At 39.4% G+C, this 18,983-nt stretch overlaps 1 protein-coding gene across 6 annotated transcripts in view; it reads left to right on the forward strand.

The window, feature by feature from the left end:
• The window catches only part of PTPRQ (protein tyrosine phosphatase receptor type Q), a 111,770-nt gene that overhangs the window by 61,893 nt on the left and 30,894 nt on the right, over window positions 1-18,983 (forward strand). For 5 of the 6 annotated variants that reach the window (XM_028745577.2, XM_028745578.2, XM_028745579.2 and 2 more), the window contains 8 exons: window positions 2,575-2,901; window positions 8,466-8,587; window positions 12,312-12,498; window positions 13,242-13,486; window positions 13,899-13,965; window positions 15,821-15,976; window positions 17,683-17,905; window positions 18,801-18,874. In XM_028745577.2, the coding sequence (XP_028601410.2) occupies window positions 2,575-2,901; window positions 8,466-8,587; window positions 12,312-12,498; window positions 13,242-13,486; window positions 13,899-13,965; window positions 15,821-15,976; window positions 17,683-17,905; window positions 18,801-18,874 (1,401 nt within the window). Of the gene's footprint in view, window positions 1-2,574; window positions 2,902-8,465; window positions 8,588-12,311; window positions 12,499-13,241; window positions 13,487-13,898; window positions 13,966-15,820; window positions 15,977-17,682; window positions 17,906-18,800; window positions 18,875-18,983 lie in introns of those variants that run through there. The other variant, XM_077934761.1, reaches the window with a different exon arrangement.

Below are 18,983 nucleotides of genomic sequence, written 5' to 3' on the forward strand. Positions count from 1 at the left end.
AAACTGGAGACTTGTGATTAGGAATGGAAACAGTTTTATAGTTGTTCTCAGCTTCTTATTTATGGTGGTCTATGTTAGTCACAGACACACAGCCAACACTGAGTCACTGCCAAAGCATTTATTTTTGACACCAAGTGAAATCAAATTAGGTTCACTGCCTCATTGGAAAATCTCTGAACAACAGCTCTGGAAGTACTGTTTGATTGTTTTAAGCAATGGGCAGAGCCCAACTGATCTCTATACTGGCATCCCCTAGTATAGCCCCCGGGTGTTGCAGTGCATGAGTATTTCTCATGAAAGGTGGAGAGTTCAACTCTCATTGGAGTGAAGTGCTTATGAGGTCAGGTGCTGAAGGCCTGGACACAGGGGTTCAAGTGGAGTTCACAGTTTGAGACCCCATATAGCCCTTACACAAGTTGATCACATGTCAGTAATGGCATGTAGTGAGATTTAGGTGCTAGGTAAATCTCTTTTGTATTAGCCTTTAATGATTTCAGTACTCGCATACATACTCACTCCAAAGTTTGTGAGGGAGGCTCTCTGGGAAAGTGTGGGAAATGGTGCAAGGGACTGCAGAGCAGTTGGGGAATTTGTGGAAATTGCTTCAACCCTTCCATGAACAGAAAGGCACCATTGGATCCATTGGATGCCTTACTGCTTTAATGACAGCCTTTGTCTGCTGGGTATGTTGGTTGCATTTGCAACATTGCTGTCGTTTTCTTGCTGCATCCATTGCATTTTAATTTTTTACACCAATTTGAAAAGGTTATATTTAAAAACATGGTCTGAATGCAGCCAACATACCCATGCCCTTTCCATTCCTTCCAGATTCCCAAGTCATGGCCTGATAAACTGTGCACTTCCATTGAAGGTTGCAGTTCTATTCAGTTCTAAATAATAAAAACATTTTTGCATATAGTCTTTGTACACTCCCTTTAAATAAAAGGAAGCAAACGGCCCTCAAATTCATGCTTTGGTAAAGTACTTATTGCAGTTATTCTAGATACCACACCCTAATATCCTAATAAATCTATTTCTCCACAATCCATCATAAACTGAATTAAGTTGTGATAAACTTAACATTCATAATATGTATAAAAACAGCAAACAGGCAATCATATTAAGGCAATTGAGCAAAGAAGGATTTAAGACAAATCTTCCAATTATACAAAGTTTTCTTTCTGCTTTGAGGAGAGGCATCATTTGAATATTATATTTAAGGAAGACTTTGGTAGGAAAAAGGAGTATTTCGCAAACTTATTTTTTTCCTGGCTATCTTTTAACTGGGGTTCTTTTGTGACTCCTTTAAACTACCATATTGATAGTACAGTCTTTAAAAATGTATCTAGTCCTCCTGAGGTCTGGTTCACTATGTAAGAAATATATACAACCCAGTCTATTTTCCCCCTTTCGTTCCAGGGAAGGAAGTGCATTTGTTCACATATTCTTCTGTGAATGTTGATCTGCCCTCATGTGCTAAAAGTCTTCATGTACATCTGTACTTCCATACTGTTTTATGAATTCCCTAGATGTTTGCTTAATAGGGCTTTTACAGAATAAGTACAATTGTATTCAGTGGGTCTTATTTCCTAGCAACAGTTCGGTTCTGAACTGCAATATATGTTGCTGCTGTGGGGTTCAATTTGATGTTCCCTGGACATCTGACTCTGTAATTATGGAGGCTCTTGTTGTAGATGCCCAAAGTGTGGCAAAGTTCCTGCTATGGCTGGCCATTTGTGTTCTTTGAAGTCCACAGAGGTTCTTGGACTTAAATTAACTTGCATGTGAATTGTATTCCAAAATTAGCTTTTCTCTATATAAATAACACATACAGTTTATACAAAATGTGTCTGTAACTACTTGAGATAGATGCACCAGACAACTGAAATGGCCTAATACTGACCTTCAGTGATGTAACATCTTTGATAAAGTATACAGATTAGACAACTTCAAAACAACTATGCTCTAAAGTTACAGATACGAACAGGACTGAAATATCTTTTGTTCAAGGAAGCAGATACTTGTTCTTCCACACTTATCAACCCCAACCCAAAGAAGCAATGTTTTTTTAAACGTACAGATGTTCCTAGTTTGAATGCTTCCCAGTGTAATCCTGCAGCTTACTCAAAATTTATAAACATGACTCAGCCATCGTGATTTGGTGATGATCACTTTACTAAATATTCTTATGCCAGCAAAGTTCACATTCATGAATCATCTGGTATGGACAAACATTTTTCATCAGTCCACCTAAAGGTCCCAACATCTATTCATCAAGTATTCTTTTGTAACACAAATGTAACTAAGACCATAAATCTCCAATGACCTCTAGAAATGTCAAGGACCCTTTAAAGAATGATGTTTTCAGAAAGATTTTAAGGGGAAATATCCTTTATGTGTGCCAATGTATATCATTCTCAAAACACACAAATCATTACCAATTTATAGGGAGAAACAATTAAACCATCTTTAACTGCAGTTGTGTTTAGCATAACCCTGTTTTCAACAATAAGCACAAGCTATTGATTGCTTACTGTAACGTGTGGTACATAACATTTCAAAAATTATTTTTAGCTCCCAGCGCTCCCAGAGATATTTCGTTTTCAAGCATACAATCAACAAGTGTGACCTTGAGATGGAGAATGCCAGTTACTATCTTTGGCTACTTTCAAAACTACAAGATTACTGCGCAGTTACGATCTATCCATTGCAACAACTGGGAAGCTGCTGAATGTATTGAATATGAACAGGAGCAATATTCATATACTGTTGGCACTTTGTCAGAGGAAACAGTCTATGACCTGAAAAAATTTAGATGGTATAGATTTAGAGTTTCTGCTAGTACGAACGCTGGTTTTGGCACCTCTTCACCATGGATATCTACACAAACTCTTCCTGGCTGTAAGTAAGAATGACTATCATACCTCTTAGTTTTACATGGACATCAAATCTATAAAGGTCTGGAATAATTCAAACAGTTGATAATACAACTACCCCGATGTCTCTCTCTGGATAGTCAAATGTAAAATGCAATCAAGTATATAAGCATTGTTAAAAATCCATTGCCTGTAAGAACTTGTATTATTCAATTATATCCAGTTACATCCTCAGGAATTCATAAGTGCTGCATATGTCAGGAATTAAGCATACAGTATACTGTATACAATAGTCATGAAAGAGGAAGAGGGTCTGACAGCAGTCATATTGCATTGAAGTTAGCAATTTTTTCTGTTTTCCATGACTACTTCATTTTCCACCTAAAAACATTAGCAAAATCATGGAAGTCCATATTCAAAGCATAAACATAATGTACAGTTGATATTAGTGAACATTTATTACATACAAGCTTGGTGTAATGGGAAGATTTAATTTTTTTTAATTAACCTTACCATTCCCAATTCTCTGAAGGAGAATGTATTCATAGTCAGCAATTCTGAGAAAAAAGTTTCACTAGTAGATCTTAACAGCTGCTTGTTGTGGTCATTATCCAAAGCAGCTGCTGAATCTAGATATTTTCAGACTGTATAAATTGTTTAAAATAAGAGGGAAAACATATTTCACATTCCCCCCTATAGAAAATGGCAAAGTTTTTTTTGTGTATGTGTGCTCAGCAATCCTCTCTTAGGAATTTTTCAAGGAAATGTTAGCTAGAAAAATCCAAAACAATCAAGTCACTGTTTGCTCCAATAACCTACTATTTTCGCAGTCGTTTAATTTGGGGGTTTTGTACACTAAGCTTTAAAATTTCACAAGCACTTACAGTATCTCCCTTTTAAAAGCTCATACCAAACGTTGAAAGTGCTTTTTGGATAGAGTGAATTTTAAAAGGCTTTTGGGGGGTTATATCATTCAATAGGCTAAATCAGTTGGATATTCAGGATTGTGGCCATGGTGCAATTACAAAGTAGAAAGTTCAGCTCATGCATGCTATGTCTGTGACAATTGTGTGGTAAAGTTAAAATAGATTTTCTTACATTTTAAAAACATTAGCAATTTTGGAAAGATTCAGTACATGTTTACACAGAGGTAACTATTTAAGGATAATGATACTTACTATTAAATAGTCACCAATGCTAGTTTTTCTCCCATAGATAGAGTACTCAGCCTTCTGTTTTATAGATTGTCCTCTTAGGAACTGTCTTTCTGTCTCATAAAATAGTTTGATGGCAGTGTTATTGCATTGCTGATAAATTATACAAGTCCACTTTGCAATGGGATCTGTTTTCTAAAGAATCAAACTTTGCCGTTACCATGATATTAAACCATAACTTTGGTTCAGAAAAGGAGAATTTTTGACAGCTGCAGCTTGTCGTAGACTTGTGAGAAAACCTGACCATACTGAAATTTCCTCTTTTTAATAGCTATTAAAGATTGTGGCTCTGTCCTCTTTAGGCACTGGTTGCTTTGAAGTCGGTTTATGTATAGCAAAGCTTTCTCTGTTACGTAGTCAGTGAACTTTGCCTGCTTTTCTGCTTTTCACAAAATGCTAAGGGCACATGAACTCTACCTCCATTCCAAGTTAGTAACCCTAGGAACAGTGGCTGTGTCTTTGATTCTTAAGATAACATTCAACCCAGCTAGAACCTAAATCTGTTTGTATAGTTTCTTCCAATGCGTTGTGAGAACCATTGGCCCAATGCAGATGACAATGTAAACAGAATGAACATAGGATGAGAGTCTCAGGATTGCCCCAGCTGGTTTTGCCCATGATCTCCATATGTCCAGCTAGCTGTGCACAGTGCTTGAGCTATACATAAATTCATAGCTTTAAACTCTTGAGGCTTTCTGCATGGGACAGACTATAGACTGGGTAGATAAAGGCTTTGTAGCTACAGTTTGTACATATGTGGATGCTGTTCAGAAAATAGGATGTAGAGGTTTGGGTAGGGTGCAATCATTACTCCCTTCCATACACTCATTCTGCCTTCATCATCCCTGTACAAAGGTTATTGTTTCTCCATCTTTAATGTTTCATTTGAGCAATTCAGGACGCCGTTGACCTGTTTCTAGATACACATTGTTGAGCTTACTGATAAGCAAATTTAAAGATTGCAGTCAATTGAGTCTGTTCACCATTCTTTCCTTATTCTTCCTGAGGATGCAAAGGCTAACAAGAATAATTGTAGACAGGATGCAAAAATAAAACAAGCCAGCAGAGGTGCATAAGCCAGACCTCCTCAGCTGCAGTCATATGTTTGGTCACTTTCTTCTACCTATATTGCCCCCAGGATGCTTTGCAAGGTCTAGGAGTTCGTATAACAACTTTGCTCATCAAAATTGCCCAGAACAAGGACATTGGTATGACCAATAAATTTCCACTGAAGTTATATTATGAGAAATTGCTTTCCTCCACTTTCACTGCCTTTAGTAAAGGTAAAGGACCTCTGACCATTAGGTCCAGTCATGGCTGACTCTGGGGTTGCGGCGCTCATCTCGCTTTATTGGCCGAGGGAGCCAGCGTACAGCTTCCAGGTCATGTGGCCAGCAAGACTAAGCCGCTTCTGGGAAACCAGAGCAGTGCACGGAAATGGCGTTTACCTTCCTGCTGTACCTTATCTACTTGCACTTTGATGTGCTTTCAAACTGCTAGGTTGGCAGGAGCAGGGACCGAGCAACGGGAGCTCACCCTGCCGCAGGGATTCAAACTGCCAACCTTCTGATCGGCAAGTCTTAGGCTCTGTGATTTAACCCACAGCGCCACCCGCATCCCTCACTCCCTTTACATGCCTTATTAAAATCACCAGATAAATGCTGGATTGAAGGGCATAGGGAATAATCCTGAATTGCCTCTAATTCATCACAGATCTTGTAATAATAGAAGATACCTTTCCATTTCAGAATTTTGCCTTTGAAAAATACTACAATCTAATCTAATATTTATTTTAAAATATTTGTTCAAATAATCTTATTTTATGTAAGATGTTAGTGTTGTAAAAATGCAGGCATATATTTACGTTTAAAGGCACATGATAACTCATAGCCTTGGTTTCTTTTTTAAAAAGATCCTGTGCCAACATAAGCCCTACTAAAGTGCTGGAGTCAGAGGATGCATTTGAGCATCAGAGGATCAGTTTTGCTTTTTGATGAGTGGCTCTGTAAAATGATAAGCTATCCAGACGTACCTTCCAGCTAACAAACTTAACTTCTGCCTCACCATCAGGACACAGATGGATGGGAAAAAATGACCCTGACCTCCATAAGACCCACATTCCTGTGCAAGCATAGAAGCATGATAATCAGGAAATGATGGTTATTAGTTACAGAAAATGCATTATTGTGAAAACCAGGAGAAAAGTGCTCATGAGAGGAAGTGATTGGATTATAGGGGAACGAGTGAATAAGACTAGGTCATTCCTACTGAGTAAATTGCTGTGATTTATAAGAGAAAGGGTATGGTGATATCTTGCCCCATTACCGACTAGACTCATTTCACAAACAATCTTAAATCAGTATGTGACAGCTACCATTGGCACAAAAATTGTTTGTGTAATGTGTTTGTTGTAAGGCTGCTAGACTGAAGCTAACAGATTTCCAATTTCTAGTCATGTTTTAGTTATATATATTTATATATATCTATATATATATAGATATCAGAAATTTAGTGTATTTGAACATTCTTCAGCTATGATGAAAGTCAGTGAAGGGATGTCTTGGCACTTTAGATGAAGAGTTTTAAATGCGTTCACATCCTGATCCTAAATGCATTTATATGTGCATCCTTTTGAGTCTGTGGCAGCTGTGGTTTTCACTCAGCCTGTGCTGATTTCCAGATATGCTGCCACAGTCAGAGCTGGCCATATACACACTGACTGCCACAAGCTTACTGCCACTAGACAAACTCCACTCCAGTCAGCTTTGATTCTTAACTACAATTCACCAAAAGCTATAGTTGTAATCAGGTTCCCCAAAACTGGTTCAGGCTGAGCTTAGAGCATGGCCAGTCTGCTTACACAAAGCCAGCTCGCCCAGTAAGATTGCATGGGCTGGCCCAAAAGGTCCCATGAACAACCCCTAATCTCATTAATATCAATGGAACTTCAAAGGCATGGACAGTATCGAGACTATCCTAACAGACATTAGCAGAGGCCATTAGGAGAGGCTATGGACATGCAATATTGTATTTCAGATTTCCGTTTGGAAAGAATTCATTCTGGGTGTTCTGTGTAAAGAAATAAGATAAGGAAAGAAATATCAACGGAGCTTGTTTCTAACAAAGCCTATGCTGCTTGCAGAAAGGAATTAATTTTTAAAAGTCTAAAATATAGCATTTTTCCGCCATGATAACATAGGAATAAGTATCTTTAAATGGACAATTTTACACATTACACTACTTTATAAAGTGATCAAGTCATTTGTTCCCATCATTCTATTTTAAAGAATTAATTGATTTTTAGTTGCTAACTCTTAAAGAAACAAACTTTTTCTACATTATTCTTCACCTTCCCCATTAATTTTGTAAATAGGCTAACTGATCATTGTTCTGCTCTCAATAATACGAAGCACTGATCACTAGGAGAGAAATAATGGAACTTCTGCTACCTGTGGAGAATGATGTGAATTTGGTTGACCTACCAAGGACAACAGTATACTATTGCCCCACAAATTACTTACCAGATGCTATTACACTACTTGTTTTACCATCCTTATCACCATTTTTGTTAAACTTGCCTCATGGTGTGGATTTTTTACAGAGAGGCAGTCAATACTACTATGTAAATATCCCTGCATTTTTAGTAAAGGAATAACAATTGAAGGAAGTGTTACTGTATTGGCAGGAAATTCATTTTTTCATCAGAGGAAATTCATCAGAGGTGGCCAATATGGTGACCTTCAGATGTTGTAGACTTCAACTCCCACCATCCTTGACCATTAACCAGTCTGGCTGGGGTTGAGGAGGATTGTAGTTCTCAACATCTGGAGGGTACTAAGTTGGCTATCCCTAAATTAAACCAGTTTATTATTTTAAATATGAATATCCATATTTATATATGGCATGTGTTCCCTTTACACGTGATAGCGAATGTTAATTACACTCAGAGTAGACTCACTGAAATCAACAGCCATCCCCATTGTTTCCAGTGGGACTACTGTGAGTATGACTTAGTTGGATACCACACAAGTAATGTGACTGCCATAAAACACAATGTATTTTATAATATTTTGTTAAAATGTTGATTAGAGCCCAATTTTACTGGGCCTTTGTTGACTGCCACAAAACTATATTGCTAGATTTTGGGTGATACAGTTATCACACATACAGTTCCTAGATTTCTAATTTGGCTGCAATTAAAATCAATATATGCAACACTGGAGACTTTTTCTATGACAGGGGCATAATGCTGTGACAGGGCCAAAAAAAAAAAAAAAGTGTGAATGCCATTTATTGTTCTTACTAAAATTGTACCGCATGAAATATTTTTGAGAGCTAACTGCATTTCCTGATATGTTTTCTACTTTTTCTCCAGTTCCAGATGCTCCTCCTGAAAATGTAACTGTGGTAGTTACATCTCCTTACAGTATTAATATTAGCTGGAGTGAGCCTGTCATCATTACTGGACCAACATTCTACCTCATCGACATTACCTCAGTAAGCCACTGCTTTTTCTCTCTATGACTATTAATGGTACAACCTGATACCTTACATAAATTTAGTGCTTATTTTCTAAAGAAAGATCCTGAAGCAGACGGCTTATCTAGAAATAACAATTCTTATCTTGAAAGCTCTTCTCCTGAATGCTGAGGGAAACATTACGAGGGAAACTTGTGGTGAGGGAAACATTACAAGGTGGTACAGTTAGACAGAAGTACCAGCAATCTAAGCTAGTGATCATCTATAGCTGGAGAAGATGTGTAGTCACAGATAGGACAATGCAGAAAAAGCAAGTCATATATGCCAGTACAGTGGTACCTTGGTACTCAAAGGGCTTGGCTCCCAAACAAATCGGCTCCTGAATACCACAAACCTGGAAGTGAGTGTTCCAGTTTGCGAACGTTTTTTGGAAGCCGAACATCCGATGCGGCTTCCACAGCTTCTGATTGAGTGCAGGAAGCTCCTGCAGCAAATTGGAAGCCATGCCTTGATTTTTTAATGGTTTTCGGGAGTCGAAACTCCTGGAATGGATTAAGTTTGAGAACCAAGGTACCATTGTGGAGGGATATATGGGGTGCTAGGAAAAAAGTGCCGGTACTCACCATGAAATGGGACACGGGTGGCGCTGTGGGTTAAACCACAGAGCCTAGGACTTGCCAGTCAGAAGGTCGGTGGTTCGAATCCCCACAACGGGGTGAGCTCCTGTTGCTCGGTCCCTGCTCCTGTCAACCTAGCAGTTCGAAAGCACGAACTGCAAGTAGATAAATAGGTACCACTCCGGTGGGAAGGCAAATGGTGTTTCCGTGCACTGCTCTGGTTCGCCAGAAGTGGCTTAGTCATGCTGGCCACATGACCCGGAAGCTGTACGCCGGCTCCCTTGGCCAATAAAGCAAGATGAGCGCCGCAACCCCAGAGTCGGTCACAACTGGACCTAATGGTCAGGGGTCCCTTTACCATTTACCTTTACTCGCCATGAAGTTGTTAACGGTAAGTGACACACTTTTAACCAGTGCTTTTCTTCTAGCAAAAAAGGTGCCGGTACTGCGTACCATCAGGAAAAAAACCACTGAGTATATAGCTTTATTTTTAAAGAATGGTTTCTTGTTAAGCATTGTCTTCTATGTGATCAGTAGCTACAGGTGTGAAGTCTAATAGACAGGTCCACTGCTGCTTCAATAAAACTATACATCTGTCTGTAGTGAAAACCCTGGAATAAAATTTTGTTACTCTTTAGGGAAACAGAGTTACTGCTTCAGGGTCCAAAACAAGCTGTATTTAGCAAAATTACTATGTTAACATTTTAGTTAGTTAGTGAGACTTTCATTGTAGATGTAAAAACTTTAAGACTGTTTTTAAAACAAAAGCCAAATCTTTCCTATTCTGTATATTTTAAAATATTTTTTACTGTGCTGATATACGGAAGTTACAGTTGTTTTAGCCTTCTTTTGCGCTTGCAGGTAAATTATTCCTAAATAACCTGATCCAGCCAATTTTATCTGCATTGTGTAGAACCTTATTTAGGTCTGGTGAACAGAAAACAGTGCCTTATTATTATTATTTATCATTCTTTTGGAATATATCTGCTTTTTTCAGCCACTTCTCCCTCTCTTTGCTTTTTTTTTTTTTTTTGGCTGCAAGACTGAGGCCACCCGCTATGTTTCCTTACTGAGCAGGAATTTATAACTTGTTCATCTGGACTCAACTCTCTGTTCCCTGCACTCCCCCCCTCCCCCAGCAATATCTTCTTAACCTGAATATACTTGTTCAAATCAGTATTTTTTTCTCCAGTGGAAGGGATGGATGAAAATGCAACAGCCTTAATCTGCTCCAGGGGAAATGAACTACCAGTTTACAGCCGTTGCTTGTTGTGTACACTCAATTGTTTTCTACCACTCCTGCTGCCAATGCAGCACTGTGAATGAAACAGGAATCAGATTTTTTTGTGTTGTGCAAACCCGGGCTCCATGTTTTTTCTTTTGGAAAAAAACAAACCACAAGTCTGGGTTTGGATGATCCAAGCTAGACTTTGGCTTGTTTCATTCACAGTGCAGCAAGGAAGGAATGGCACCGGAATGCTTGAGCCAGCAGTGAAATATTTCTTGCTAGCTGCCGGGGTGGGAGCACTGCCAGAACGACCCCTATCCACTTGAGCAAAGTGGGGCTGCCCTGTGCTGCCTGCCCAGCCATGCAATGGTGAGCCTGGCTGTTTGAAGGCCACATTCACGGTGTCCTGTGGGACCAGCAGCACTTTGTGAGACTCGTAAGTGGTGCAGGGCTGGCAGGGAACATGCCTGTTGCGTCCTTCTCACCCGCCCTGCAGCTGGAGGGTGGTATGAGAAGTACGCAACAGCTCATGACGTCCTGACAGGGTGCATCTCCGAAAAAAATTGCGCCCAGGGTGATGCCTCCCTGCCCCCAGTCCTGCCCATGCTACAACTCTGGCTTGAGCAGCCTGCACCATGAGCATACTGCTCATTCTCATTGAGCCAATAAACTATGGTTTTTAACCAGGCCATTGCGAATAAAAGCGCCACTTGGGAGGGGTCGAAAGAGTTCAATACTGTTTCTTGATGGTCATCCCAGGAAATGAGTGTCTGTTTAGTAGATCAGAATCTTTAGTTAAGGTTAACTCTCAGTGGGGATACTAAGGCACATCTGTCAAAGAAAATATATGTTTGACCTACCTTAATGTGTTGGCAGCTGCATCTACTGCACACTTGACCCACTGGGGACTGCGAGTGTAGAGATTCATACGTTTTATTTTCTGTTGCATCACAGATAAACAAAATTGGTGCACGAGGAAGGATAGTCAGAAAGAAAGGATTTTATATCAGATTATATTTACTCATTTGTTGGCTGAGCTATTTTCTACTGCTGCTTAGTTCTTGGGATTTGCTTGTGTCTTCTGGTGCTGTTGTTTTGAAACCAGAAGCACGAGGTAGAGTCACATGGTGGTTTATCCTATGCAGTTCAGGAACACTCAGTGACAACAACAGCTTTCTGAGTTTTCCGCATATGATCTAGTTTCCCTCTTGCAACAACACCTGCAGTTACTGGTGGCACTCTATGAATCTTGGTAGGACAGAGTTCCTTTTCATACACCCCACGTCAAAGGGCAGCATGAGCGTGTTCTTACAGATTCCCGAGTAAGGGAAAGCAAGACTCTCCAGTTCAGAACACCACAAATGCAGGCTAGCTATATATTCATTGCAGTTTTAAATGAGAAACAGCAGGTAGATGGTAACCTGGCTTTCCATTTCATGACATACAGTGGTACCTCAGGTTAAGTACTTAATTCATTCCAGAGGTCCGTACTTAACCTGAAACTGTTCTTAACCTGAAGCACCACTTTAGTTAATGGGGCCTTCTGCTGCTGCCGCACCGCTGGAGCACGATTTCTGTTCTCATCCTAAAGCAAAGTTCTTAACCTGAGGTACTATTTCTGGGTTATTGGAGTCTGTAACCTGAAGCGTATGTAACCTGAAGCATATGTAACCCGAGGTACCACTGTACCTCGTGCTCCGGCGGCGCAGCAGCAGCAGGAGGCCCCATAAGCTAAAGTGGTGCTTCAGGTTAAGAACAGTTTCAGGTTAAAAATGGACCTCTGGAACGAATTAAGTACTTAACCCGAGGTACCACTGTATTGCCTATATGCCATAATGCTACACCTTTCTGTTAAATATTGCCCTAATTTTGGTTTGTTTGTTTTTGCTTTGTATAGGTAGATACTGATGACTATAAAGCTTCATTCGTCAAAACAAATGATGAGGACAAAAACCTTGATGTTTCAGGTTTAAGGGCATTTACAAGGTATTCTGTAGTGGTCACTGCTTTTACTGGAGATATCCATGCTGCACATATTGAAGGCAAATCTAGCCCTGCAGTCATTGTTTCCACTTTTGAAGCAGGTGAGCTGTTGCTGCTTTGTTGTTGTTCTTAGTATCTCTTCGGAAAAAGAAAATGTGAAGCAATTAATTTTTCTATGTTGTAAATGAAGTTTATGATATCAGGAAATACCACCATTCCTTTCGGCCATAGTAACTCTAGAACAGCCACCACTACTATGAAACAGCTTCACTTCTTAATTTCTTCCTGTTGTGCCCTTGCTAAAGGCATATAGCCACTGCTCATAAAAGTGACAGCCCTAAGCAGTGGTAAGCGAGGCACTTGGGATGCAATTTCAGGGGAAAGGAATGATGAGTTGGGTTTCTGCACATAGTCTTTAATGGGCACTGAAGTTGAAAAGGATGCTTGAAGTTCTTTACTGGTCTCAGATTTGTGAATGCCACTCTGCCGTAAAAAAACCAAAGGTATAAAAGGAACATTTGAAATCAGGGCAGAAGCTGCCATTATAATCAGTAAAACTAATGCAATAAACCCCACATCTGAATGCAGCTTAAATCTTTTCCTCTGCAATGTTTTAGAAGCTGGATGTATACTAATATTTGCATTTTTTGCAAAGACTCCTGAGGCTTGTGGTTTGTTTTTAACTGAAACCTAAAAAGAGCAATTGCAAGACCAAAGTGTCCAAAATCACATGTGAGTTTAGATGTACAGGTAAACTGAGATCCAAACATGGCTGAAATATAAATATAGAAAATAAATAAATATAATTGTAATTTTAAAAATAAATCGTTGAACATTCTTTCAGTGCCCAGAGACCCTCTAAACAACATAACTTTTCAGAAGATACCTGATGAAGTAACAAAATTTCAAGTGACGTTTATATCACCATCTGAACACAGTGGAAATATTCAAGTATATCAGGCAATGGTATACAAAGAAGATGACCCAACTGTCTTCCAGATCTATAATTTAAGTGTTATTGACAGGACAAACAAGTCAGTCACTGCTTTGATAGAGGGACTAAAAGGGGGACATACATATAATATCAGTGTAAGTTGAACTTTGTGTCTCTTTCTTTAACACAATCAGTAGTAAAGTTAAGCCAGAGCACTTTACTGTGGAGTGGTTTAAAAGCTATTAATTAATGTATGACTTGACTTCCAATTATTATGTTTATTATGTGTGTGTGTATCTATCTATCACACTACATGCAATTAATGCATAGTAGTCAGCAAAATAATATAGGGGCCAATCTTGACTTGTACCCATAGAAGTAAGCCCCACTGATTTCAGTGAAGTGTCAAAGTCTTACTTTACTCAAGTAGAATTTAAATACTCCTCCACCACCACCCCCGTGTGTGTACATGCATGAAATAAGTCCAAGTTAATGTAGGTCTATTATGATTAAGGTAAACAGACTGAGATATAGGAAAATATATATAATTTAAACATTTATATTTAGGTTTATGCAATCAATGGTGCTGGTGCAGGGCCAAAGATCCAACTTAAAATCACAACAGACATTAAAGGTAGGTTCATGTAATGATTTCATAGTTTTAAAATAAAGATAATGCAAAAGAAATGTGAAGTCAGCTTGTTTTTTTTTAAAACAAAACCATTCTCTTATGCACATCCTAGGTCAGTGGTTCCCAACCTTTTTTTTTTTTTTTTTTTGCCATTCCCCACCTAAGTATCTCTAAAATCCTGATGCCTTCCCCCTGTAACATCTAATTCTTATTATTCAAAAAGTTAACTCCTATTCCCATGGAGGAAGCCTAAAAGGCCATTAACTGTTAATAACTCATTGTGAAATTGCCCCCCTTAAAAATCAAATTGCCCCCTTGTGGGGCATGTTGGGAGCCACAGTCCTAGGTGGTGTTATCAACTGTTTCCCATTCCCATCCTCATGCTAACTTGAGTTATATTAATTATTTGCACTAATTTTGAGCAGTACCTGTGATGTAGCCAAGGCAAATTAATATTAGGTTCTGGAAAAGAAGCAATGATGCTAAATCAACATATTTATCATTTACATTAAGACTGCAATCATAAGCAGCTTTACTAAGAATTATGTCCCATTGAAACCAGCGAGATGCATGTCCAAGTAATTATAATGGTATAGGAATGTACATTATTTTAATCTTTTCTAGCTATAACATTGTGCTGTGAGTTTTCTGGGAAATTTTGATTTCGAATGGGGCAATTTGCATTAGAGGTTTTTTCAGTTTGCTCTAGAAGGATTTAATATGTTTATTTGTATTTAAGTACCAAAGCTTAAAAAAAAGTACCACATTTTTTGTCCAAATAAACCATAAGTATTTGACCTGAAATATTTGAGGTAAGCAGCAGTACTGCTTTCAGAAGACAGGAGAGCCCCACATGTTCAGCCCCACCGGTCACTACTGCAGCCCCATATGCACTCTCTCTCTCTCTCTCTCTCTCTGTCTCATATCAATACTCCATACTATTATGTATTCAGTGCTCTGTGTTTGCCTGAGCTTAAGTCTGGACTAAGGATTCTGAGCCCCTGTGTTCTGATTCGATACACGATATCCAATCACAGAACATTTCAGGATTTGGGCCTCTGCCATTGGCTCTTAAACTCAGTGTCATGATTCGCAGCTTGGAAGTTTAGACAGCCAATCATGTTGGGAGTGGGAGTGGCCCAGGCCTTCAGAAATGTATATAAGACACACCATTTTTTTTTTATCTCTTGAGATTCTATAGAGTGTGGGATATCTCTGGCCATGCTTAATACCACCTCCCCAGCCTACACCAAGCTGTCATGTGGCCCCCAGGAGATTGCCTTCAACTGATGTGGCCATTAATGGGGGGGGGGAATTGTCCACCTCTGATTTTATAGCATAATTATCCTATAGCTCCAACCGCTTTTTGAATCCTGCAAGGGGCAATTGCCCTTACCTTGCCATCCTAAAAAAATGGAATGAAAGGAGGAACCATTTGAATAGCAATTCTGGTGGCTGCTGTGGTGAAGTGCTGAATGGTCTGCTGCCTTGGTTCATGGGTTTATATAACTGCACTATTCAAACAATATTGCGTGTTTGTAATGGGATCAGTGCTCCTCATGCATGTGAGTTTTTTGCATGGTTCACACAATGTTATTAGTATTAAAATGCCAGCATGTGTCGTCGTCCCCCATTTAATCCAGATTTACCCATTCTGGAGGAAACCCAGTAAGTTAAAAATAAATGTTGCTAACAACCTGTTCACAATATCTTAATGACTTCTTTGCAATATTCAGCTCCCATCTGGAAGCCCTCATCAAGGGGATTTTAATTAAGTAGAAAACTACTTGACTCAGTAGTAGATATAAAAAGACTGTTGAACAGAACAGCATCACAACATATATTTGTCTCAAAACAGAACCACCAAGGCCTAGTAAGAAGCCCGTGCCCGTTTATGATACCAGTGGAATGCTCGTCACTGCTACAACAATTACTATTCGTATGCCGGTTTGCTATTACAATGATGACCATGGGCCCATCAAGAAAATACAAATTCTTGTTGCAGAAGCTGGAGGTATAGAAATATTTTCCCTTTAAATGTAAAGATAGGGATGTTCATTTCTTTCTACTTTTGTTCTGTACTTTTGCTTTATTTGACTGTGCAGGCTTTGGGCTCATCCAGATTTGCATTTACCCCACCTCTGTCTCCCAGTGAAACCTGGTCTTTACTGCTTAATCGGAGCAATCATCAATTGGTTTTTCTCCAAATTAACATTTGCTCCGATTTAGTGCATTCTGGGGGAAAGCAGCGGGACGAGGAAAGAAAAACCACTCCGCCCTGTGCTTTCTGGGCACAGGACAAACGTTAATCTATGTTCATCTATGTTTTATGGACTTTTCATGTGCCAAAATCTGGAAAGTGTGTGTGTGTGTGTGTGTGTGTGTGTACACACACACACACACACAAATTTTTTTACAAGATTTCTAGCCCACTATATAGAACTGAGGGCCACATTTGCCTCTGGGCAGTCAACCAGAAGCTACATGCCTGGGAGCAGGATAGAAGTCAGCAAAGCAGTGAATGTTAACTTTGTGCATCTCTCTCTATCCTCCATCCAGGCAAGCAAGAGGCAATATCACAGTTCAAGGACACATGCCAGCCAGGCAAAAGCACTCAAGCTGTTAATGATGCACAGCCAGTGAAGGATGCAGCTGGGTCTGGGGAGATTCCCAAGGGGCCCAGAGACAGGCCTGGGGGGGGTGTGCATTTGGCCCCTGGGGCTGAGTTTGCACATCCCTGCTATTGGGCAAGGTCCTTTCTAGGCAGCTTGCTAAATAAAACAAAACAGAAACGCAGGTTTCACAAACAAGGAACAATAACAACAAATTAAAACAGTTTACAGCCCAGCGTAAAACAGTCAGACAATTTTAAACTAATGGACTGAAACCCCTATTCTAAAACAGCAGGCACCTTAAAATCATCCCTAACTAAAAGCCAACTGGGAAAAATTGGCCGCCTGGGGCTTTTTTTGAAGGCTGGTGCTTATGAGGCCAATTATGCATCCCTAGAGAGGGAGTTTCGTAGGCTGGAGGACAGTGCTGATGAGGCCCTTTCAATGTAAAGGAAAGAAAGATGCCTCAGGTCAGCAGATCATGGTGCCATCTGATTTCCTATGTGATTACTTGCTCCTTATATATCCCCCCTTCCTATTCTTGAAGCAGGAGCTCTGAATACAGGAATGAGAGGAGGGAGCCAGGGACCAGGGACAGGGGGTGTCAGGGGAAAGAGCAATCTTCCTAGTCTTCATGGGTTCTGGGCCTCTCCATTGCTGCCCAGGATAGAACTTGATAGAATTCTGTCAGTTTCTTTACATTGTTGAAGCCATGTTTCAACATTACTTTGTACTTTACATTTTAAAATGAATTGTATTCATTCACCCTATCCTACAGATTTTATAGACAGAAGATGTACTTTCTACCATAGGAAGATAAGTGCAGTTACACAGTTCTGTATCTTTTTCTATTCCATAGAATACGTTCACAGAATTATTTGACTATCTAATTTTATTATAGTTACAGGTAGGTAGCCGTGTTGGTCTTCTGTAGTCAAAACAAAATAAAAAAAATCCTTCCAGTAGCACCTTAGATACCAACTAAGTTTGTTATTGGTATGAGCTTTTGTGTGCATGCACACTTCTTCAGATACTACTTCTTCAGATACCAATTTTATTTTGTGATGTATTCAGAATATAAAATATCATTATTTTTTTCTGACTTTAGCTCAGCATGATGGCAATGTAACCAAGTGGTATGATGCTTACTTCAGAAAACCAAGACCGTATTTTGTAAATGAGGGCTTTCCAAACCCACCATGTGCAGAAGGAAATGAAGGGCTGAGCAGCAAAGATGATGTATATGTAATTGGGGCTGATAGTACATGTATGATACCAGGCAGTGAAGAAAAAATCTGTAATGGCCCACTGAAGCCCAGGAGACAGTACTTGTAAGTATATTACTCAATTTTTCTATCCGCATAATGGATAATAAGCAAATAGCAGAATATTAGGACAAAGACATGGGCCACTCTTTTAAGGCCCATTTAAAAAGTGGCAATATTAGCTGCAACAAATATTAGCTGCAACAAAATTAGAAAGTTATCTGTTTTTGAAACCTGCCATCCCTTTTCTGTGAACTATGAAAATGTCTAGAGCATGGGGGCCTTGCAGTGCTTTTTATTTGTTTACCAGTACATGGGATGGGCAGGTAGCAAGCTAGTAGGTTTGCCTAGGTTCGGATGAAACTCTAAGCAAAACAAACTATTGGTTAACTATCATTTGACTTAGCGTTATGTGTAAAATGTACCTCAAGCATCCAGACATGGAACACTTTCTGTAAGTTATTGGAGACATTTTTGTGCTGAAACAGAGACAGGCAGACAACAGAGATCTTATCTCAGAGCAAAATTTCTCCTAATCCAAGTATTAACTGACCTCCTCCTTTAAGAAGATAACACAAATGGATCTTAGACCCCACTCTTGCAAGTATGTGTGACCTGCATTCCATATCTTTTTAGAAGGGTATGATTGAGACCTACATAACAAATCAGCTATTATGGGGAATGGGAGCCCTATGTATGCCCCTCTGCTGGCTTCCTCCATTCAGTCAAGGAACACATAATATTAAGGATATTAATTGCAGACCAGTCTGGGAAAAGCAGCATACACCTATAAATAAATATCCCCAAACCTGCAACTTGTAAGTCTTAAATGACTTTGATTCATTTTGCCTTGGAATTTGTTCTGGGTGCTTCTAGATACAGTATAAATTTTGTGTGAGATTAATCACTGGTTTGTCCATGGTAGTTCCTGTTCTCTAACTTATTTATATTTCTCTTGCAGATTTAAGTTCAGAGCTACAAATATAAAAGGACAATTTACAGATTCAGACTACTCTGATCCCATCAAAACTTTAGGTAAAGAGAAGTCACTATACTTTCTTACTGTAGCATCACCAAGTTTTCTGTACGACTTGTGCAAAAACAACAGCCATGCTAAACCTGTGGCCATGTCCCAGTTGGTATG

Source organism: Podarcis muralis, chromosome 10 (genome assembly GCF_964188315.1).
Source record: "Podarcis muralis chromosome 10, rPodMur119.hap1.1, whole genome shotgun sequence".
NCBI lineage: Eukaryota > Metazoa > Chordata > Lepidosauria > Squamata > Lacertidae > Podarcis > Podarcis muralis.